General features: G+C 29.9%; 2 protein-coding genes across 3 annotated transcripts; both read left to right on the plus strand.

The window, feature by feature from the left end:
- The first annotated feature begins 4988 nt into the window (after positions 1–4988).
- On the plus strand, positions 4989–9913 carry LOC149888124 (uncharacterized). Its single transcript, XM_090088070.1, has 4 exons — positions 4989–5403; positions 5569–8869; positions 9068–9358; positions 9503–9913. Exons 1-2 carry the CDS (start codon positions 5316–5318, stop codon positions 8115–8117), a joined length of 2637 nt encoding a protein of 878 aa, XP_089944196.1. The 5' UTR covers positions 4989–5315; the 3' UTR covers positions 8118–8869; positions 9068–9358; positions 9503–9913.
- Positions 9914–17467: 7554 nt separating this feature from the next.
- Positions 17468–21212, plus strand: LOC145189263 (metabotropic glutamate receptor 7-like). Of its 2 annotated transcripts, none has more exons than XM_090088663.1 (2): positions 17468–17575; positions 18082–21212. In XM_090088663.1, exon 2 carries the CDS (start codon positions 18094–18096, stop codon positions 20662–20664), a length of 2571 nt encoding a protein of 856 aa, XP_089944789.1. In that variant the 5' UTR covers positions 17468–17575; positions 18082–18093; the 3' UTR covers positions 20665–21212. The 2 variants fall into 2 exon arrangements, with proteins under 2 accessions (XP_089944789.1, XP_089944788.1); XM_090088662.1 differs by having other exon boundaries at positions 17480–17587.
- The last annotated feature ends 4268 nt before the right edge of the window (positions 21213–25480 follow it).

Below are 25480 nucleotides of genomic sequence, written 5' to 3' on the forward strand. Positions count from 1 at the left end.
ATTTGCCGACCTGTGCTTTCTCTGAAACCAAAATGTAAATAACCGTTTGAAATATTATGTATAGAAGAAGTTGATTTTAGTAATTCAGATAGTAATAAGATAATAACGAGTTAGGAAAAACTTGAATTCGTTAGTGTCTCTGTGAAACTTAATAAAATAATAGTTCCCCACCATATAAATTAAATTTATGTCATACAATAAATTAATAGTTCATTAATTATATATATATATATATATATATATATATATATATATATATATATATATATATATATATATATATATATATATATATATATATATATATATATATATATATTATTGTGTGTTAGCATTATATAATGGATTCAAAACGTGTAAAATATGGTAATTGGTCAAATGAATCATTAAAACTAGCAGTAAATGCAGTTTTAGTTGATGGATGCTCGAAATATTCTGCTGCTAAACAATATAAAATACCAAGGCAAACGCTACATGACTATATAAAACGAGTTTCTGTTGATAATTGTGTTAAAAAGTTAAGAGCAGGGCACCCAATAACACTCTCAGCTTTTCAAGAAAAAGAACTTGTTGAAGTTCTTCTGACTATGTCACAGAGATTATTTGGTCTGTCTCCAAAAGATGTAAAACAAATGGTATTCCAGTTTTGTGAAGAAAATGGGATTATTCATAAGTTTAATTGTGCAACTAAGTCAGCAGGAAAAGAATGGTTTAGGGGTTTTTTGAAACGTCATAATAAACTCTCTGTAAGAGTTGCTGAATCAACGTCATTGCATCGAGCCATTGGTTTTAATAGAATAAAAGTTAATCGTTTTTATGATGAACTAGAAAAAATAATGTTTAATGCTGATGAAATGCAGATTATTCCACCAGCAAACTTATTCAACGTAGACGAATCTGGATTGTCTATATGCCATAAACCAGGAAAAGTTGTTGCCCTGAAGGGAAAACATAGTGTTGGTGGCTTAACAAGCTCTGAAAGAGGAAAAACAATCACAATAGTTTGTTGCCAATCAGCAAGCGGATTTTTTGTCCCTCCAATGTTGATTTATCCACGTATTCGAGTGAGACCTGAATTTTTAGATAAAGCCCCAATCGGTTCTATTTCTGGTGGCAGCAAAAATGGGTGGATAACAACTGATTTGTTTGAAAAATGGTTTGATCATTTTTTAAAAGCAGTCCAGCCACAGTCAAGAGACCAACCAGTTCTTCTAATTTTAGATGGACATTCAAGTCATAAAAAAAATCTTAGTGTTATTATAAAAAAAATCTTAGTGTTATTATAAAAGCAAGACAAATGTTATTATACTATCACTTCCGTCTCACTGCACGCACAAACTGCAACCACTTGATGTTTCATTTTTTAAAAGTCTCAAAATATTCTATGATCAAGAAGTTGGTACTTGGCTTCGTCACCATCCAGGTCGTCCTGTAACTGAATTAGAGGTTAGTGAATTATTTGGAATAGCTTATGGGAAAGCTGCAACTGTTCAAAATTGTCAGTCAGGGTTTAAAAAATGTGGAATATATCCATTTGATAGAAATGTGTTTACTGAAGAAGACTTTGCTGCAGCTAAGGCTACTGATCACTCGTATATTGTATCAAAAATTTCAAAACCAAATATTACCTCTGAAATGCACCCTACTCTCGACAATGGGTTAGACTCTGCTAAAGATTTAGATCATGTTGATTTTGTCACAGAATGTATAATTGCTTCTCAAAAAGGTAAATCATTTTAAAAGATGTATTATTTTTACTATCTTCCACCATTTATTTAAAACACAAATGTAATTTTTTTAAAATCAAGCAAAATAATAACTTATCTGTTGTTTTATTAACCTAAAAAAAAGTTTCTTAAACAAATAGTTCAAATTTTTTATAATTTATATGTTGCCTAATTTTATTCACCTTTTTTAGTTAAATATTTTTATTTAGAATCTGCTTCACCAAACTCATCATTTACACTTCAGAAGTCATTAGAATTAGCCACCTCTGATGAAACCTCACAACCTCATGGTGTTACATTCGGATCACTAGCTGGACTTGACATTAAAAATAAAAAACGAACAGGTATAAAAAGGAGGGTAAATCATGCTGAAAAAATTACTGGATCACCATATAAATCTCAGCTAGAGGAATCTTTAACTTTGAAATATAAGAACAGGCAGCCACGTAAAAAGTGCATTAAAGAAAATATATCTACACATCAAAAGACGTGTTTGAGTAACCTTGATGCTAAAAGTGCAATTAATAAACAACTTTGTGCAATGTGTCAATACAGTTATGGGGATCCTGTCGATCCATACTTAAAGGATAATTGGGATAAATGCCATAAATGCTGTAGATGGTGGCATGAGACATGTGCTGCTATATGTGGTGTTTATGCTAAAAAAGTATTTACTTGTGATGACTGTATGAAACACTGATTCTTTAAGCTGTTTTTTAACTTTCTTAAATAAATCTCTTTTTATAAAGTTTTCTTTGTATTTTATTTTTTTATGTTTAACTATTGTAGTTATGTAAAATATTATTTTATGAACTACTTATGAGCTTATAAACATGAATTCTTATTTAAACAGAATTTAGAAATAATCATCGAAATCATAGAAATTAGTAATCATTTTATTTACAATTTTACTTTACAGGCACATTTTTCTAATAAGGTTTCTGTTTTGGGTGATGTATTCATACTTTACTAAAATAGGTGGTTCAAAAAATATGAATCTTTGCAATTGCAACGCCCTTAATTAAATGTCAATTAGGTGTAACAAATTCCATTTAAGAGACAATTACTTTATACAATGCAGATTTATAGCTGTTTATAATATTTTAATTATATTAATGCGTTTTCAACGAACATCTTAATTTTCTTAAGTATGCCGAATTTACCGTATCATTGTGCCGAAATTACCATACTAGGTCGCTAATTTCGTCATTTTTGAGTATTTTGTAAAACAAATTTTACATAAAACTTTGTAAGTTTGAAACAATTTTTTAACTATTACTTAATAGATATATCTGCAGGACATCGATATGCATGATTTTTTAACGTTATTAAAGCAACCATTGTCTATAAACAACAAAATAGCTTAATACGCCGAAATTACCCTACTTTACCCTAATTAATAAACATTTAATTAATAAACATTTAATTAATAAACATTTAATTAATAAACATTTAATTAATAAACATTTAATTAATAAACATGGGAATCACATTCCTAAAGTTGATTTTTGTTTAAAAACATTTTTCATTGGTTAATCTTTCGTTTTCTTTTTTTAGCCTCCAAATGAAAATTTTCGTTATACTGTTTTCATTTTACTCTCGTTGTACTGCTCTCGTTAAACTCTGGTTTTACTGCTCTCGTTACATTCTCGCTATACTTTCGTTATACTACTTTTGTTATAATTTCGTTTTACTGCTCTCGTTACATTCTCGCTATACTTTCGTTATACTACTTGTGTTATACTGCTTTCATTACACTGCTTTCGTTATACTCCTTTCGTTTTACTGCTTTCGTTATACTGCTTTCGTTTCACTGCTTTCGTTTCACTGCTTTCGTTTCACTGCTTTCGTTTCACTGCTTTCGTTATACTAATTTCGTTATACTGCTTTCGTTATAATTTCGTTATACTGCTTTCGTTATAATTTCGTTATACTGCTTTCGTTATAATTTCGTTATACTGCTTTCGTTATAATTTCGTTATACTGCTTTCGTTATAATTTTGTTATACTGCTCTCATTATTGTTTCTTTATACTGCTCTCGTTATGCTCTTGTTATATTCTTGTGATCCAAATTCCAAGGAAGACAAAATATTTTCAATCACAAAATATTTTCAATCACAAAAGAGGAAAACAAAATATTTTCAATCACATATCAAGTGATGATATCAAAAAGCTAAGGCCTAAATTGAAGAAAATTAGTCAAAGTATGAAATAAATCATTCTTCTGACATAAATCATTCTTCTGAAAAATGTATCTATATTAAAATTAATTTACTGGAGATAATATTTAACTTAAGTTGAGTTTTAAAAAAAGGGAAAGCCAAAAGAATCGTCAAGAGAAAAGAAAATATTAATAAAACTTGCTGTAGAGAAGGATTCCTTTGTAAATTTTCAAGCTTTATGATGAGGCTAAACAACAATTAGCGTACTAGTAAAGAGATAGGCCAATAAAAATCATTTATTGACCAATAAAAATCATTTACTCCAGGTGCTTTCGGATTGTTGGGCAAATATCCCCATAGATGTTTTTATCAACTGACTTTACATGTTGTTGTTGCAATGTTAAAATCTAGAGGCTATCCAACAAAATGTTGGTGTGGTGTAATTAAAAATTGTGGAGGAATTAGAAATAAAATTTGTTTTTTGAACTTTTTTCATTTGTTTATAAACTTTTGCACGATTATGGTTTCGATATAATTTGAATTTCTCCATTCCGTTACAAGTTATCATTTTTTTGAGTAAATAATACTATTTATTCACATTACAATTTCATTCATTTTCAGTGAAAATTCACAAAGTTATGTCGAAAAGACTTGAAAAAGTTAGCTGTTTATACACAGCAAAAAACATAACGCAAAAATAACGGTTACATAACGGTAAACGAAAATTTTGGCGTTATGTTTACCGTTATGTTAAGTTGAAATAGTGTTGAAAGTGTTATAATGCGTAAATGGTGCTTAAATCATTAGTATAGTAATATATATTTGCAAAGCGTTATGTTTAACCGTTATGTTAAACAGATTATTTTATCAGTAAAAAATAGCGCGAGTTTAAAGAATCTTTGCAATTTTTGTTTATAAGGTCTTTACTGTTTTAGTTTTCTTATTTTATTTTCTCAAGGTAGTTACTTCTTAGCATTTAAACGACATTTGGGTTGTTAATAATTAATATTATATATTTATTTATATTATTAATATTATTTAATAATATTGATAATCATAATAATAATAATAATAACAATATATGTATGTATGTATGTATGTATGTATGTATGTATGTATGTATGTATGTATGTATGTATGTATGTATGTATGTATGTATGTATGTAATATTGCTAATTCAACTATTTTCTTGGTCCCTTGGAGGCTTCAAGATATTAGGAGTTCACTGTATTTGTATGTTGCTTAATAATGTTCTTTACTACTATTTATTTAATACTTACCATTTTTTACTTATTACTATTCTTAAAATTAATTTTATTTTATATTGCGATTATTAAATAATGTTAAATATACTATTTGTGTAATTTAAGTTTTCTAAGTAATAATAACTATATTACTGATTTCTACAATAATTAACAGTTCAAAATGATAAAGGCTGTTGTTGTCAAGTATCTTGGTGAAAAGAAAATTGTTCTTGCTAGTAATAGCAATATTGCAGACTTTTTAACTAATGGTAAGCTTATTTTTTAATGCACATTCTTTGTTTATTCAATCTTCTTTTTTTTTTTAATCAATCTTCAAATTCTTTACAGTTCATTTTTGTCTTCATACTAATCAAGTTATTATATATGCCAAAAACAATGGTTGAGCTATTTAATTTAAAATTATACTTTTTTAGCTTCTAAAAAGTTTGATAACAGTGATATAAGTGGCATCATGTGGAATGGATGTGAAGTCGATTCTGAAACATTTGTTGCCATTTTAAATGAACAAAATCTAGAAGTGGAAGTTGTATCCTTAGCAAAAAATAATGAGCTCAGCACTTTTGTTCAAAGTTTAAAGGGATTTTCTCCCGTTAAAGCTGTTTTTTCAGCTGTAGATAGACACTCTGATCCTGTTTCATTCGATTTTAACAACCAACAATCCATTATTCCTCAACTTCCAACTGAATCAACATTATACCAAGACTCTAATTATGAAGATGTACTTGAGGATTTAGATGTTTCTTCAAGATCGCAAAATTTAAGTTTAATATCAACTGCTGCACAAGTTGCTGAACCACCAAAATCAAGTGCTGAACCACCTGGATCTCAAAAAGTAATTTTATCTTGTTCTAATTGTAGTTTTCAAACAAGTAAACAATATGTAATGATATCACATCTTAAATTACATGGTCAGGAAGGTTCAGTTGTATGTGAAAACTGTTTTTCAAAATTTAAAAGTGTTAAAGGTTTTAAACTTCACAATAGAAATTGTTTTGCTCCTTTTGATACTGAAATTGAAGTAATTAACAATAATAATGATTTTAATATTGAAAAACCGGATGATTTTCAATTTTTGAAGGAGAATAGAAAAGATCAACTTGCTGCATTAGCTCTTCATTTGCGAGGAAAATATCGATGCTCTGAAAATGTGGTAAACATTATTTTTTCAAGCTTGCAAAATATTTTTAATAATAAATCACAAAATGAAGAGATTTCTACAATTTGTAAAGAACTATCAACAGAATATTCTAGAACAAGATATTTTCAAACTGCTTTTAAAATGCCAAAAATTCAGTTAGTATACAAAAACAGTTTACATGGATGTTTTATTCCATTTAAAGAAATACTTCAGTTTATTTTTACATCAAATGAATATGATAAGTTTCTAGAGTATTCTTCAGAAATACCTATCTCATTGTATTCAGATGATTTAGGTGTAACTAATCCAATAGGCAAATCTAGAGGAAAGCACAAGTTGTGGGTTTTATATTTTCAGTTGTTAAACATTCCGCAATGCTGCTTAAGTAAATCTTTCTCAATATTCCCTTTAGCAATAACTGGTTCTAAATCTGTTAAGGTAAAAGGCTTTATGAAATCTCTTCTTCTTGACTTGGTACAATCTCTAAATGAACTATCATCGATTGATTCCTCAACTTTAACTAATGCTAATGGTAAAAAATTCATGGTAAAGTTAAAACACTTTATTGGAGATTCATTAACTTGCAATGCAATTGCTGGTTTTAAAGAGGGTTTTAGCAAGAAAGTTGTTAGGTGCTGTAGAGTTTGTAATTCAACCAGGTCAGAAATGTTAGTTTATAATAAACATTCTCAGTGTAAAATAAGGAGTTTAGAGGAACACAAGATGAGAGTCAAAGAACTAGATAATTCTAGTCTTCCCCGAGTTGAACGTTTAAAATGGTCAAAACTATATGGCGTTCAATCTAACAGTGTTCTATCTGAAATTAATGAATTTGATGTGACAAAGCAAGTTCTTTTTGATCCAATGCATGATTTGTTAGAAGGTGTAATACCTTTGCAGATAGAACTTTACTTGAATCATGGGGTTTTGAAAGGTTTTTTTACAATAGATAGCTTGAACAACTTTATAAAATTGTTTCAATACCCAAAAGACAGTGAAAAACCACCTGTAATAGTAGATTTGGTTATTAAGGGGAAATTTGGCAGTGCTCAAGTTCTTTCTATTTGTCGTATTTTACCAATTTTTTTAAGAAGTATCACTATTGATTGTCATTTCTTGTGTCTTATTAAGCTGCTGCGTATTCTTCAAATGTGTCTCTCTCCAGTTACCACTGAGGCTTACTTCGTCTCTTTAGAAGAAACAATTGCAGCCCATCATACTCTTTTTATGAATTTATACCCAGATAAGTTTATACCTAAGCTTCATTTTCTTATTCATTATCCTGAGCAATCCAGACAATTTGGTTCACTACGATACCACATGTGTATGGCTTTTGAGAGGAAACATCAAGTAATAAAAAATGTTAGGCATTTTAATTTCAAAAATATGCCTTTAAGTGCTATGAAGAGTATGGTTTTAAACACTGTTGCATCTTTTTATAATTCTTTTGGAGAAATTAGTAATGGAGTTCTTTGTGAATTAAATCAAGTTACTATAAAAAAAAATATTGTTGCCTGCATCCAGATTAATGGAATTAAATACTGTCCTGAATCGTCTTTATGGTTTCATGATGGTTTTCAATCTTCTGCTTTTATTATTAAAGAAATTCAAGTAAAAGGAGAAAAAACAGTATTTATTACCTCACAGCTTCAGTGCCTTAATTACAATGTGTTACGAGGTTTTTTTACTGCTGTTGAGGACAACACAGTTCCTTTTAGAACTATTGCAGCTGAAGGCTTAGCTTTTCCTTGGCCAGCATTTTATTTTAAAGAAGGGGATATTTTCTATATTGTACCCCCAGCATTGCCATTCCTTATCATATAGTTGCATTGAAATTTTATAAAAAGTTTATATTATTTGCAATAAATATGATTACTTTAGTCTAATTTGTTTTCTTTATTTTGTCAACTTTAGTAGTTGTAAATGCTTTCTTTTGTCAATTTTCACATGATGATACAAAATGTTTTTTATTATTCCTATGTTTTTAACATTTACATTAATGATAAATTTTTAGATTAACAGAATCCCTTTTGATGGTGATGTTAAACAAACTCTCATTGATTTTTTTCCACCTCACATTAAACTATTTCTGAGCAACAAGTTTTCTATTGAAGATAAGGTGATATCTAGAGAGCTAATGTCTTGTTTATTAGCTTTTTGCTGTTTGCATGCGCCTAATCATAATAATATCAAAAATAGAATATTGTTACGGAAAATATTCTTTGCAAAGTTAAAGTCTACTTGCATTTCTTTATATCCTTCTTACATTTTTGATCTCCTTCCTTTTCCATCATTTTTATATTTTACTTCAGATTTTCAAATTTGCTGCTGTATACATAAATTGTTTGATTCAATTTATTTAATTAAAGTTTTTAATTTTCTATTAGGATTTCTTGTTCAAAAAGTTGCCTAATAATTATCGCTAAAGACAATTTAGTAAATGTCATAGTTTAAAGGTTAAGCGATTTCCTCATTTTTCTGTTGTAAATAGTTCCATCAATAATAGTAGCCGAGCAGTAAATCCAATTTTGTTCGAATCAGTTGTAGATAAAGAACAGCTATTACAAGATGTTGAAGTAAGATTTTTTCTGTGTTTATTAATTTTTGGATAAAAATGATTTCTAATTCTAATATCAGAAATTATAGTCTAGTTAAGTAAACTTAGACGCAAAAAATTTTGAAATGTTATAATTAATATTAAGTGTCAGGTCATTACTTTATTTTATTAAATAGTTATAAAATAAGGAATGTATATAACTCTTTCTTTCACCTAGAATGAACTTAATAAGAAAAAGCCATCACTTTCAACACTGCCTATTCTAAACAGACATCTTTTTAATAACGAGACTTATAGTATATTTCCGAAAAGAGTTACATATGCTCCTGGATTGATGCTGGAAGAAGCGATTCGTTTGTATCCTATTTTTAATGATTCGTCTCTTAAGATTCAAAAGATGTTGATTTGGATTTCTCCCGATTCGCAAACCCATACTGAAAGTTTAATGCTGCTCCAGAAATCACTTATTTCTAAGAAGACAACTGATAAATTGTTTATGAAAGTTGATGTAAATTTTATTTTATTTTTTTTATTTGGTATTAAGCCAGTTCTATAAAATATAAACTTAACATTGATTCAAACCCATTTAATGTATTAATAATAGTTTCTTTTTTATGGTTGCAATACTTATTTTGTATTTATAATATTTTAGTGTGATTCAATACATGAATACTTAAGAGTGCCAAGCTTGTATGGTCCACAAGTTATCTATAATAAAACGGAATATGGAGTAAGGAGTCGTAGAGGTGTCGAGATGGATGTTCAGCCCTTGATCAGTACATGTGAAATGGTGGTTGTTTTGATGGCCGTTTACTATTTGCTAGATTTGACATATCCTTCTTGTTTTGGGCAGCTTCTGGGATGTTTGCAAGATATTTGCGACTTCGGACGATCAGCTTTACTTTCTAAAAAATGCATTTTTCTTTTGCAATCTTTTTACAGCAATGTGAAGTATTTTTGAATTAATAAATGTCATTAAGTTAATTTCTTCATTTATTTTGTAAATGATTTTCATGATTATGAAAAATAGTTTAACATAAATATATTAGGAAATTAAACTGGATGAATTTGTTTTATTTTTTAAATTAACTTTTATAAACATAAAAAATGTTCAATGTTAGTTAGTTTATTTAGCAATTTCTGTTATTAATCATGGGTTTCAAAAAACCTACTTTAAAATAATTATAATTTGACATAACGGGTAACAACGGATAAATACCCGTTATATCAGGTTTTAAACATAACGGTAAAATACGCGTTATATAACGGGAGTTTTCCTCTCACATAACGGCTAATTGGCGTTATGTAACCGTTATGTTCAAGGCAATTTTGCTATGAAAAAACATAACGCTAAAACCGTTATGTTATTTTCATACATATTAAGTATTAAACATAACGGCAATGAACCGTTATGTGCGAAGAAAACTCCCGTTATGTTTTTTAAAAATATAACGGGTTTTTTATTTACTGTGTAAAGTTTTGCACGCTACTGTAGATAAAAATTTGGAGAATTTATTGTCTTCTTTGAGCTTAAACAAAACTCTTGGTGTTAGAAATCGTTACTCTTGGTGTTAGAAATGGTGTTAGCAAATTACAACTGAACTCAAAAGTGAATTTAAACTGTTATTCACAGTATTGGTTTGAAGCATTTTAAGCAATAAACTTCACCCACTCCCCCTCTCCCCGTCGGTAAAGAAACTTAAAGGTTAACAATTTTGTATGTAAAGTAGTTTTAGGAAGAGAAGGGGTACTTTGAACAACGTGCAAAAAAAAATTGATGTTTGATGAATATAATGTTTGAGGTTAAAATGTGGAATGTTGCTCCAAACGTCAAAGATGATCATCAAATCGCGAGGTTAGAATTATTTTGTTCTATCTCCAATTTTAAAAGTTGGGAGAAAATGAGTTATTAATTTTAGTTAGTAATAATAACTTTTAAAATACGCATTATTTTATAAATTTTTTTCTAAATAATTTGTTTAAACATAAATTATTTAAAGCATAAGCTATTATTTCTTTAAAGATAAAAGCTAAAACTTTAAACAATTTTTACTTTTAAAAAAAATCAAAAACTTTCTCCCAAGGCTTAAACTTGGAGATAGAACAAAATAATTCTAACCTCGCGAAATGTCAAAGAACATAAAACTACAACTTTTTTAAGTTCAAGCTAATTTTTAATACCAGCAAAGTTATTTCATATTTCTTCAATCAACTTAACTAATTTTCAACATAACTAAATAATTTTTTTTTCCAAAATCTCCTGATGTTATTGAAAATTGGAGGGGTCAGAAAATACAATGAGTATGAAGAGGGTAACCTATTCAAATGTCATAAGAATGCCAAATCTGAAAGGGCTGCAAAATATAGTATAGGTCTAAGATTTGTCACAAATTGAAAGAAAAACACGAGTTTAAAATTGATAAACCAACTTTTAAAATGTCTGCCTTTGTCAACTTACATTTGAGTCAGTTTTGATTACCAATGGGTGAAAAACTCTTATGTCATATCATGCTAAGTTATCTCCTTAGTTTGGTTGCAAAGTAAAAGAATATAAACACTCGGTCTTTCCCAGAGCTGTTTTAATCGAAGCATTACTACAAAGACACCCAAAGCCAATAAACAAACTGGTATCAACGTAAAAAAAATCCCATGCAAGTTTTAATGAATGTTATTAACACTTGTAGCTTTTTCCATAATGATATCATTCGTAGGTTGCTCCATATGTCAGTTTCAGAGCAGGTAAACTTTTCCTCTTTTTCGTTTTTTTTAAGGATATTTTTTTCTAGTTTACTTGATGCATGAAGGACATCCCAAAAGAAGCAAGATACTTCAGCACTCAAAGGAGATGGTTTGATGAGGTAGCTTTTGAAAAGTGGTTTTACTCTTTACTTTTATCTCCTTAAAAAAAAGAAAAAGAGTGTTAAAATTTTGATGGGTGATGAATTATCCTCTTATATCTCACCAAAAACATATATTGAAGATTGTGAAGAAAATGAAGTTTGGGTTTTTTTGGCTGCCACCTAACAACATACGTACAACTCAACTTCTTTTCGTAGTTTTCTTTAAACTTCTCAAAATAGTTCAGCATTAAATCATCATAAAGAATCAGCAGAGGTATGTACAAAGATGTTTTTTGACAAACAACAAATTTCAAGAGCTTTTTTTCCCACTTAATTGTCACGTTCGTCATTGTAAATAAATCTGTTGTTTCAGTTTTTTAATAATGTAACGTGAAAGTTTAATCAATATAGTTTAACAAGGTTTTTACTTAAAAATGAAAGCCGTGAAATGTTTTTGAGTCCACTAATAAGACAGACCCAGTTTTGTAGATCTTTTTTTCTTGAGGGCTCGTTTATCCAAGTATATTTCAAGAGCTTTTAAACAAGTAGTGGAGTCGAATCAGGTTCTTAAATTATAATCAGGTTTCAGAAAGCCATCCAAACAAAAAGCATCATACACAATTTATAGAAAGAGAATATGATAAAGAAGCAGTAGAAGACGTCTCTAATTTTTTTTTTTAATAGAGCAAATTTAATTATTTGGGACCTGTATGTAGAAACCAGTAAACGAATAAAGAAGCTGTCTCTTCTTGCTGGTGAAAAGACTTTACTTTGAAGATGCAGAAAACTTTAATGAGGTTTATGATGTTATTTCCGTAAGCTAATTTAACAACCAATTGGAAAAACCGGATGCTAAATATGAATAAGAATAAGTCAAACGTTCAAACTGAAGAAGATGGTATGACAATAGTTCTTGTTCAAAACTATTCATGAAAAATGAGCTAGAGTAAGAAACTAGCCCAAATAACTGGACATCTGTACAAAGAGAAAAGGAAAGAATTTGAAGTCTTGACTGATAAAAATGAAAAAAAGTTGTTCATCATCCGGGAAAGTCCTGGAAAAAATCAATGGTGAAAACTGCAAAGACTTTTGGGGAGGAATCTAAAATACGATATAAGATGATAAATTCTTTGAATGGAATGATGTTTTGATTCACATAAAGGAATTTCAAAAAATAAGCAAAACTTTGGAACTGTACAAAGTGCCCGAATTGGGCTTTCAAAGGGGATCTTGACCTATGTTTAACTACTCTTGGTTTTTTTATTTAAAAAAGAAGCTTTTAATTCTTTTTAATTAAACTTACGTATTCTGGGAATTTATTTTATGTTTTGTGTTTTTAATAACATTTTTTAAAATGCTTTAAAAACCAAATATATTATATTTATATAACTTTGTTAACGAAATGAAAAACAAAGAGATTTGTTACCTTAGTCCCGGTCATTCGTACTTAATTAAATTTTTTATTAAATATAGAATGATATTTAATATACTCCACTATTAACTTATATGATGCGTGAAACCAAGCAATTGGTTTTCCATACATCATAAGATAAGATGACATTATTTCTACATATCATATATTCAAAGTATTAAAAGTATGACGTACTTTATAAATATGATTGATCCTGTTTAAATTTAAAAAATAAATATCACTACTGATTATGAAAAATATATTATATGATTCATATTGGTAACAATATATATATATATATATATATATATATATATATATATATATATATATATATATATATATATATATATATATATATATATATATATATATGTATATATATATTTATGTATGTGTGTGTATTTTTGAATTTATATATGTATGTATGCATGCATGTATGTCTATGTGTATGTCTTTTCACATACATACAAACATACATACAAACATGCATACATACATACATACATACATACATACATACATACATACATACATACATACATACATACATACATACATACATACATACATACATACATACATACATACATACATACATACATACATACATACATACATACATACATACATACATACATACATACATACATACATACATACATACATACATACATACATACATACATACATACATACATACATACATACATACATACATACATACATACATACATACATACATACATACATACATACATACATACATACATACATACATACATACATACATACATACATACATACATACATACATACATACATACATACATACATACATACATACATACATACATCTTTAGGGTGTTTCCAAGACGTTTAATGCCCGCCCATTTTTCTTTAACGACTCTATCTTGCGACAATATCTTGCCATACTAAAAGAACACTTATTACCAGAACTGAGAAAAAAGCGGATAGTGCGTTTAGCTATTTTAAGCAGGCGTACCTCCCCACCATTTTAGCAGTTTGGTAAAAGTCGAGTTATTGGCAGACATTTCAAATATTTCTTGCCTCCTTGTTCCTCAGACCTTAATCCATGAGATTACTGACTCTGGGGAGAGTTGCAAGCAACACTATATCATCGCAATCGGCCCAAATCTAAAGAAGAATTAATTAATTGCATTGAGCAAACAATAGAAAATATTTCATAAGAAAAAACTAAGAGCTTTTAAAGCTTCTTTTTCGTAATCCTTCAAAAATTTAATAAAAAATAAATCACAAACTATTTTAAAAGCATACTTTAAATTATCTTTTTCTTTTGTTATACTGCTTCTGAATAGCACTGATAATTTAATTAACTAAATTTTGGCGCAACCTATGATTAACCCCCCAAAACTTTACGGTATTTCATTAAGATCAAAGAAAAGCCGCAGGAACATATTTGTTCCGGTGGATGAAAAATTGCATTAGCGCAAAAACCAAAGTTTTCTCGTCTGACTTCCCAAAGTTCACGGGAAAAAAAAGTCAGACGAACTATCGTCTATTTGGTGACACGTTTAGAAACTGTTGTGCAAGGAAATTGAGGCCATTTTGAGCATCTATTATAAATTACGAAAAATATTCCTAATTTAGTTGTGCTTTTGCAAAAAAAAATTTCTTTTTGCTAGCTTATGTTAGAATTGTGTGTTACTTTTCGAACACCCAGTATAAATATACATACAACTTTGTAATAAAGCTGAGAAAAGTTGGGTTAAAGTTTTAGCTATTTTCAAAGTCTTATTAAACTATATATATATATACATATATATATATATATATATATATATATATATATATATATATATATATATATATATATATATATATATATATATATATATATATAGTATTGGACAAAGCATTTGCAACCAAATGATGCTAATTTAGTTTCTTTATATAAAAGTGCTGCATTTTTTCAATTTAGAGAAATAACTATGTAGCTGTTTAGAGACAAAGTTCTTCAAGTTTTATTCATCACAAAGTTTATTATTTGTACACGAAAGTTAATAAATTAATCAAAAGTATTAAAAAAAGTTGATTTCCTTCTGGACAAAACAAGTGCAACTCGACAAAATGTTGACCAAGCTTTATTTCGCTATCAATATTTCGTGGCGAATCCTTTGTTGTTGATCACAGCCTTGCATCTTCGAGGCATAGATTCGATCAGGTGATCAATGAAACTTTGTGGAATCGCTACCCAGGCCTTTTGGATTTGTTCAAACAGTTGATCCTTATTACGAACACCTTCACGATTAATTCTGCGGTTGACAATCTCCCACAGGTTCTCGATAGGGTTGAGATCCGGAGATTGAGGCGGCCAATCCATCACCGATAGGTGGTTGTCTTGAAACCACTGCTTGACTACTTTTGCAGTGTGTTTTGGATCGTTGTCTTGCTGAAAAACCCATTTTATTGTCATATTCCATTTAGCATGAGGCAACATAACATCTTTCAGGATATTTTTATACAAGAAACGGTCCATTATTCCATCGTTTCGATGTATTGAACCTAGACCGTTAGCAGAAAAACACCCTCAGACCATTACATTGCCTCCACCATGCTTCACGGTCTTATGGCAGTAACGTAAATTGAGGCGTTTTCCGGCCGGTCGACGTACACGGCAAATGCCATCGCTCCCAATGATGTTGAACTTCGATTCATCACTGAACAGGACAGTCCGCCATTTCTGCACATTCCAGTCAATATGAGATGTAGCAAACAGGAGTCTTTTCTTCTGGTTTTTAGAGAAATCAGCGATTTCTTTGCAGGGCATCGAGAAAACAATCCGGCTTCAACAGCACGTCGTCTGATTGTTTGGTCCGATACAGACAGCTCTAATTGCTTTTGTATCTCAACTGATGATATCCAGGGATCCTTCTTGACGGATCTGACGGTCATAGAATCCTCTCTAGAAGTGGTGTAATGCGGTCTTCCACCTTTGTTATCTGCTGCCAACTTCCCCGTAGAACGATATTTGGAACATAGTCTTGATACGGTCCATTTTTTCACGCGATATTTATCACAAATACTTTTTTGTGACATTCTACTTACGTAATCGCCAATAATTTTCTTTCTTAGTTTCAATCCAAGACTATCGGGAGCCATTTTTGCACTTGAAGTCATAAAAATATTTCTGGATGCTCCTGGATGCCTCCAGATGCTTCTTCTGGAAACTTCTGGAAGCTTCTGCATGCTTCTGGAAACTTCTGGAAACTTCTGGATACTTCCTTTATTATTAAAAAACTTCCATGACGTTGACACAGACCAGACTTAAGAAAATGAAACAAACCAAAAAAGTTGCACTTGTTTTGTCCGCTGCAAAATGGCACTTGTCAACGAAATTCTGCCTGTGTGCTGTCACCTGTCAGCTGATTGCTCATGTCATGGCATGCTATGACTCCAGACTCCTGAACTGTTTGCTGTGGTAGTATAGTTCGTTTCGTTTTTAAGACATGTAAAATTAGGAGCACTTTTTAGCATTGTTCGATGTTGGTTGCAAATGTTTTGTCCAATACTGTATACATATATATATATATATATATATATATATATATATATATATATATATATATATATATATATATATATATATATATATATATATATATAATGAAATGCGAAAAATTTTAATTTTTGTTTGCTGCTTTTATCCTATTTAAATGGGCAGTTAGAGAGGTCCACATTAAACAACTATTTCGTTAGTTTCTTTTTTTATAACGCGCCCTACCGCTGAAAATTATGGAGTTGCTTTAAAACATTTTCTTGTCTTTTTTCTATAGTTGTAGGTTTTGATTTAAATGCTTAAAAGCAATTAGCTTGGCCTTGATCTTAGCCTTGACTTGCGCTAAAGTTAAAAGACGCGTAATACCTCTCATTTTTACATGCGGTACGTAGGTAAAGTACGTATTAATTATTTACACACCTTAATAGTGAAATAGTTTTAGAAGCTTAATTCTTTTAGTTTGTTTTTATTTAACTCGACCTTTGTAGAATAAATTAATTTTTAGTATCGGTTATTTTACTTTTCATTTACTTTCTTTTTTATTGAGACACTTTTTCAGAAATAATTAATTTATGAAACCAGCAAAACAAAAAAATCGGTAACTCTTCTTTTGATTTCAGTTAACGAAATTGAAGCAGATTTTTCGAATACTTAACAATAAACGTTTTAAAAAATGCAACTTTATCAATAAAAGTTTTTAAAAATATTTTAACTAATGTTATTGTTATTGATTTGTTATATTTATTTTACAATTAATGTAATTAAATAATAAATATAACTGAAATGTTTTTTTTTTTTTTTTTTTTTATTTTATCTGCAATCACACCAATCATCAAGTGGTATCATTTTTCTAGTAAATACTTCAAAAATTTATTTTGAATATGGCGAACTACGTTACGCATCGGCGTTTGGTTTGCCCGTTAATAACGAATAGTAAGGAATCAAGTAAAAATTTCTATAGCAATTTTTTTTAAACAAATCGATTTTTTTTGAAGTTTATTAAAAATAGAGCTCTTTACACGTTTAAAACAGACTAAGTTTTTAATATGAAAAACTTAAATTCATCTTAATTTATCGTTTTTAAAAAATAAGTTCAACGGATTTAATTGAATTGTAGTTCTATCTTAAAGAGTTCAAACAAAATAATATAAGGCATGCGAGGCTTTCTTGACACCTTTACTTTAGTACATATGAATATGCAATTTCATATTCAATTTACTTCAAATTACTGATATAGAAGTTTGTAATTTTTAGTCATTGTTCGTTCTAACGGAAAATCAAAACACCGGCGCTTAAAATACAGTATCATTTCAATTGAAAATGTGTTTTAAGTAACTTATTATATTTTGGTATTTATTAAAATTTTTTTATTGCTAGTGACACTCACTAGCAATAAAAAAAATAACTAATAAATAACAAAATATAAATCGTTTCTTTAGATTAAACCAACAATGCAATGGCTTCTTTACTTGAGAATAACCTTTTTGTTAACATCGGGACATTTCATAAAATGCATAAAAACTGTTAACATCATTCTGAAGAGCAATTCATCAACTAGGCTCACTAGTTTTATTGAGGGAAATTACACAATACAAGCTCTCCTTACATTCACTGATTGGGAGAGCCAATGTGATAATGTTACACTGTTTGGTTTGGTTAACTCGTATGGAATTAAGTATGCAATTGATTTAGCTAATAACAACACTAACCTTACACAATGGGCAACAATCGGGATGCGATTGGATGATATCTGTGACAGCTTACCGGTGGCAATGTCAAGAGGTTTAGAAGTTCTATCGTTGGTTATGAATGCATACGTTTGTCAAGAGGAGTTCTTACAATGTTCAAGCTACGTCCAAACCTCGTCAGTTAAGCTGCAGAGAGCAACTGGCATTATTGGCGCAGATAGAAGTTACACAACCATTCCTCTAGCAGCTTTGATGTCGTATTTACGGATTCCTACCATAAGCTTCAGTGCTTCGAGTCGCTTGCTAAGCGACAGTGGAACTTACAAGTCGTTTTTTCGAACCATTCCTTCTGACAGCAACCAGGTTTTAGCAATGCTGGATATTATTGCAGAGTTGGGCTGGAACTATATTTTTGCTATTGGCTCTGATGATGATTACGGTAAATTTGCTATTAACGAGCTCGAAAGCCAATCTCTTTCAAGAAACATTTGCATTGTTGCAGTTCAATACATTCCTTACAAATCTGTAAATACAACATTAAGAATCAAAGAAGCTGTATCCAAATTACAAAACAACCCCAACGCGACTGCCGTGCTTTTGTTTTGCTATATGTTTGGATTAGGAGATATACTTTTAAAAGAAGCACACGAACAAGGTTTAAACCGGTTATGGTTAACTAGCGATGCATGGAATCCTGGAGCAGAAAGCTTAAATATGTCGCTCGTAAATCAAGCGCACGGACTGTTAGCAGTTTCTTTTAAAAGGTATGAGATTCCTCGATTCACGAGTTATATTGAAAACGAAATACAAACGGACTTTATGTGTAACATGTGGTTACAGAACTTTCTCAAAAACAACTTCCAATGCGAGCCGACAAACATTTCTAGCGATAAATCGGTGTTGCTGCGTCCGAACAATTGTTCTGTACCGATAAATCAACTCATGGACATGCTGTCAAATACGATAAAGAGATCCAGCAAGTTAATCGATGCCGTTACTATCCTCACACGCTCCATTCAAAAATACTTGGAGCTTAACTGCGTGACAGGTAAAAGCTGTTCCATTCCGAATATCGATTACGAAAGCTTGACAAACATAGTCAAGAACATCTCATTCGTTAACGAAGTGGGAGAACAGATCGCATTCAACAACTCCAACGACCCTCAGTACGTATTCTACACTATTGAAAACCTTCAGATGAACAAATCGTCCGGATCGTTGAACTTTGTTGTTGTCGGTAACTGGAGCAAAACTCTCTCTCTTGACAAAGACCGAATACAGTGGCCGTACTGGTTCGAAAAAACAGAAACTAGTCAGTACCCTATTTCACGTTGCAATCAAGCGTGTCAACCGGGTCAAATGGTCACCGCTCAAATCGATTGTTGCTGGAGTTGTGAACCTTGTAAAAATAACACTTATTCAAAGACGGTCATGGCAGCGAATTGTTCGCAGTGCGAAAGCGGTTACCATACCGTCAATCATGTCGAGTGCGTTGTGACTCCGGTGTTGTGGCTGACGTACAATGACCCCGAGGGAGTCGCAATAATAGCGGTATGCAGCATCGGTATGATACTCAACTCTATGGCTTGTTTGCTCGTTTACATGTTTCGAGGCTTTCTTAAGACGGACGAGTCGTCTGTGCACATTGAGTTTTCATGTTTTTTGTCGTTTTTCTGTTTTATGTTCGGGTTTTTACACATATTTGAGCCCACAGTTTTTTTGTGTCACTCGCGAAACGCCGCATTTGTGCTGCTGTTGATGGCATTTTCTGTTTCTCTAATCATGAAAACAAAAATAACGAGCGAATACTTGGCAATGAAAGCCAAAAGCACGCTGAACGGCAACTTGCTTATCACAAAAGCTGTATTTGTATCGTTGTTGATGGTCCTTGAATTGGCTTCTGTCGCTGCTTGGATTAGCGATTCTAAGAAAAACGTCGTCGAGGAAGAGGTTATAAAAAACGGACTATTAATCGACAGACGTTGCTCGGTTGAATTCACTACCGCTGGTTTGGTATCCCACTTTATTCCACTCATTTTGCTCATAATTGCGACTTGTTGTGCGGTCCGCGAGCGCAATATCGCTCATTCTTTTCACGAACCAAAGTTTTTGAGTTTTATGTGTATTGCTTTGTGCGTTTTAATGGTAGCCTACTTTATTACATTCAATTTTGCAACGAGCACTCTGAAAATAGCAATAAAAGTGTTTACTTTGGCCATTTTTAGATATATTCACATAGTCTGCATCATTCTTCCAAAATTGTATGATGCGTATCTTCATTACGATCAAACTTTTTGTTCAAGAAATTCGGTTCTTCCCTCTGGACTTAATTGAATTCTTCGTAAATACAAGAGTAAAAAAATATTAAACGCTGTAATTCATTAATATAACTTTATAACTACTTGATTTAAATTATACATGTGGATTTTTTGTCCGTTGACTTTCCAGGAGTGAAAACTATTAGCCTAGGAAATAACTTTATAGCCTTGAAAAACTTTTTACGCTCATTTTTTGTTATTCAACCTTATTTAACCCTTTTATTGTTATATTAAAATAAAACCAAAAATTGTAAATTTTAAAAATTTTAAAGTGATTGTTGAAGTAAAAGTTTTAACTAAAAATTTTAAAAATAAGGAAATAATTTGAAATATTTGACATTAACTTTTTTTGTCTTCAAACTTGATTAGAAATGTGGAAATGGAAAATTTTCACTAACCATTCATCTCCAGTTTTAAACGACTCAGGTTTTAACGACCAAATTGTTTAGCTTTTTTTGTTTTTTTTCCTATTTTTTGTTTTATCCTGTTTATTTCCCAATATAATGTTTTATGTATAATACTATTTTGTGTATAATCTTTTATAAAAAATCATTACACATTGAATTTGCATTTAAAAATTGATTATTAGTTTTAGAAGAATCCAAGTTTTTAGAAGAATCGCGGTTTTGATTTTTCGTTTTATTTAGGAATGATAACAAAGAATTTAGAAAACTTTAAATCTTTAAAAATTTTAACTTTAAAAATTTTGAATTTGAAATAAATCAAATTTAAGTTATTGATTTAATTTATATATTTTGATATACAAAGTTGTAAGATTCCAAATATAAATTAGCAATACCTCGCATCATTTTGTTTCAACCCTTCTTGGCATTTCTATTTTAATAAACTTCAGGAAATTTGATTTACCTTGAAAGACTGATATGAAACACCTATTTTATTCGTTAATATCGGAAAAACCAAACAACCCCGATGCTTAAAATAATCCATTACGCAATAACATGTGATAAACTAAAAATCAGGACAAACTTTGTTGCTTCAATATGTAAATTTAATAATGCTTTATAACTTTATAATCCTACCTATCATGTTATTTTATATACTTATATATTTTATATAGATATGTATATACTTTTGGTAAATTTCTTTTCAATCGAGTTGTTGGCAGACATTTCAAACAATTCTGACTTCCTCGTTCCCCAAACCTTTATCCGTGTGATTACTGGCTCTGGGGAGAGTTGCAAGCAACTCTATATTATAGCTTTTTACGCTGATTATATAGTTTATATATATACATATATATATATATATATATATATATATATATATATATATATATATATATATATATATATATATATATATATATATATATATATATATATATATATATATATATAATCAGCGTAAAAATCTGCAACAGCCTCCGCTATATTTTCTTCAGTATATCCATATCTAGTAGCCATTCTAGATATGCTAAAACGTTTTTTTTATTTATTTTTAATTTGATAAGTTAAATAAAGTACTTGAAATTTAAATAATGGTAACAAGTTTAAATTTAGTAGCTAACTGGTATTAAATGTAAAATTGTATTTTAGATGTAAAGTTGGTTTTAAGATTGTTTAAAACCTATTTAGAAAGTCTGAAAATTGAAAATAAACATGCATAACATTATTAATCAAAATATAAAAAAGATATTTCTCTATGACGACGACGATTACTATTTACTGATTTAATTTAAAAGCGTTATAACTATTCAATTATATATTTTAACTTTTTCTTCAATAAATGTTAAAAAAAAAAAAAAAATCGGTGTTGTATAATGATTTATAAAAAAATTAGTGACAATTATTAACGGTGGTGACAAGTGGGGGTGGCGACTACTAGCAAGTGGGTGTGGCGAAGACTGGCAAAGAGTTAACTGCTTATTACATGACTTTTTTTTAAATAAAATTGAGCAATACGTGTATTGACATATGAGTCAGAGTTTATGTTTTATGATAGTTATAAAAAAATTTTGATTACGATTACTAGCTAGGAGGTTATATTCCTTCCAGTGTTCGCTACCGCCATCCCACGCCCATCCTTTCAAATTCATCCCCTAATTCTGCGTCTATAAGATATTCCTGCATCCTAATAACACCCTGAAAAAGATAAAAAATAAATTAGATTGTAAACAACAAGTTTTTTTAGTGATTATCCAAAAGCTTTTCTAAAATTTGTCATCAAGCAGTAATGATTTTTTTTGAATATTTTTTTTTTCCAAAAAATTCTCAGCCTTTATTTTTAAAGTTATGATCATCTAATTTTTGTCATTTATAAAGAGAACATCAAAGTCTTTTTTTGAGATTCAAATTCTGAACTTTCCAGCAATTAGTTTTTGCTCTGCAAGTTTTTTACCGATCAAATGGGGAAGACTAGGTCGCATGGCAAACACTGGGTGTTTTACCCTATTAGGGTTTTTAATTGGAACTTTTAAAACTTTGAGTTCAAATTAGAGCACTGTCCATTGATTTTCAGGCCTGTGTTTTATATTTTTCTGAATCAGCATAAAATTCTCGATCATAATCAATCATAAAATGAGGTAGGGAAGGGGGAGCAGAAAGTCGAGTAGCGCCGAATCAGACTCCATTTACAAGATAAAATACCAAAAAAAGAAGTCAAAAATAAAGTTGAATTTATTGGAAGCAATGAAGTTGAATATATTAGTACAAGCAATCTAACAGCTGTCAAAAACCTCTTTTAGAAATAAGTATTTGTTATCTCAAGTAAAAGTTTTGTCGAATTTAAAAAAAGGTAGAGAACCTAAAGTTAAAGCAAAAAGTCCTAAAAATGTGTGATATTTCAAAAGAGCACATCAGTTTATCTAAAAAAATATTAACAAACACACAACTACAGTTTTTTGAAATTCAATTACGTAGGAATAACTATGTTAAAAAAGGAAAACATTGAACTGCTACAGATAAACTTTTAGCTTTGAGGATTATGTATCAAAGTCCAAAAGCCGTCAAAATGCCTAGAAGAAGTTTTTTCATTACCTGCTTGAAGCACGGTTTTAATGTTTCTTGAAAAATTTTTTGGGAGCCTTGAGCCTGGGTTTTCCAATAAGATTATGGTTTTACTAAAAATGAGAGAAGACACCATGACAAAGTTGGAACGGAGCAGTAGCCTTTTTTTTGATGAAATGTCTTTAAAGCAACATCTTGATTTTGACAAAAATAGTGACAAGGTTTTTGGAATTCTATCTAATGGCAAACCAGTGAATCAAGTTCTTGTATTGATGGTCCATAGGCTATCAACAAAATAGAAACAACTGATTGTTTATTTTTATAGCAATAATTCCATGTGTTCAACAAATTTAGGATAGTACATACTGCTATGATTCATCTACATACAACAGGTTTAACTAGCAACTAGTTTAACAGGTTTACCTTGTTTGTGATCAAAACTTATGTAATATTAGAGCTCTCAAATTTCTAGGATTTTCATTATTAAATCAACAAATTACACATCCAACTACAAGAGCAAAAGTATATATAATATTTGATCCACCACATGTAATAAAAAATGTCAGAAATAATTTAATGACACTTTATCTGATGCTAAGATAATATCATGGAAGCATCTGCAAGAACTCTATAATTTGGACAAGGTTAATTCTGTCCGCATTGTTCCAGAATTGACTGATCATCATTTAGATCTAGGATCACAATTGGCTAAAGTTAGCAACATAAATATTTAGTAGTTAAGTTGCTACTGCTTTGAGTGTATATTCTTCTTTCCAACTATTTCCTGAAAATGTTTTGTCTACAGCCTTTTTCATTCAAAATATGGATATTTTGTTTGATTTTCTGAATTCTCGTAAACCAAAAGCAGGTAAACCAACACGTTCTGCTTTAACTCTAAATAATAAGTTTATACAACAACTCAAAGATTTGAGAGTTTGGATCAAGGAGTTGCATTTTTGTGGTGCTCACAGTCAAAAAGGTATATCCAGCCGTTGGGGTTTACATGTCACTATTTCTAATATTATTTGTCTCACAAACGAAATGTGTTATGAGGATTTCTTTTATGTTTGAACAGCTCAGTTTAATAAGGACTGTGTAGAGGATTTTTTTTTTGCATCAATACGAAGCAAAGGAGATTGAAATGACAGACCAACAGCAATACAATTCAGATCAGCTTATCAAAATGTGTTAGTACTCCTTTTTAATAGAACAATCTAATTCTAATAGTAGTTATCTCCCAGAGTCGGATTTAACTGTTGCAGTTACAATCGACTCAATTACCAACATAGTATTTGAGAACAAAATCTCAACAAATGAACAAGTGATTTTCAAACAGCCATCTGCATTATTTAAAAAAAAAAAATAAATAAAACCTCTTGTATTACCAAAGGTTTCAAATGATTTAGTTTCCTCACACTCAGTTAAAGAAGTTTTGAAATCAATTGCTGATTATCTGACAAAGTTCAAGTTTGTCAAGAATGTATTCAAGTTCTTTCAAGTTTGACACCAAGTGAATGTAATTTATTTAATTGATTCTTTTTTTACAAAACTTGCTTCACGAAATGGAATTTGTTTTTCTAATGCAAATGAAAATTTTATTAACTAAAAGAAATATTATATAAGAAATTATTGAAATAATAAAAAGTGATTGCATTTTTACATATCTTTATAATGAACATGTTGATCATACCTTTTACTTGAAAGAAAGTCTAATTAGAAACTTTGTTTATATGAGAATATCTTATTTTATAAGGTTTTATAATCGAGATAAGGCACCACGAAACAAGACGTAAAAAAAAGTTGGCTCGTATAATCCATGCTTAATTTTATTTTTAAGCCATTTTTCAGAGAAACATTTCTTTAAAA

This window comes from Hydra viridissima, unplaced genomic scaffold, assembly GCF_058129835.1.
Source record: "Hydra viridissima isolate aposymbiotic clone 2 unplaced genomic scaffold, HvirCarnegie_v1 scaffold_5, whole genome shotgun sequence".
In the NCBI taxonomy this organism is placed as follows: Eukaryota; Metazoa; Cnidaria; class Hydrozoa; order Anthoathecata; family Hydridae; genus Hydra; species Hydra viridissima.

Excerpts from the sequence above, each read along its gene's own strand:
- LOC145189263 (XM_090088663.1), top strand. The coding sequence starts at position 18,094 with ATGCAATGGCTTCTTTACTTGAGAATAACCTTTTTGTTAACATCGGGA.
- LOC149888124 (XM_090088070.1), top strand. The coding sequence starts at position 5,316 with ATGATAAAGGCTGTTGTTGTCAAGTATCTTGGTGAAAAGAAAATTGTT. Across the intron at positions 5,404-5,568 it reads TGCAGACTTTTTAACTAATG|CTTCTAAAAAGTTTGATAAC; the intron begins GTAAGCTTATTT and ends ATACTTTTTTAG.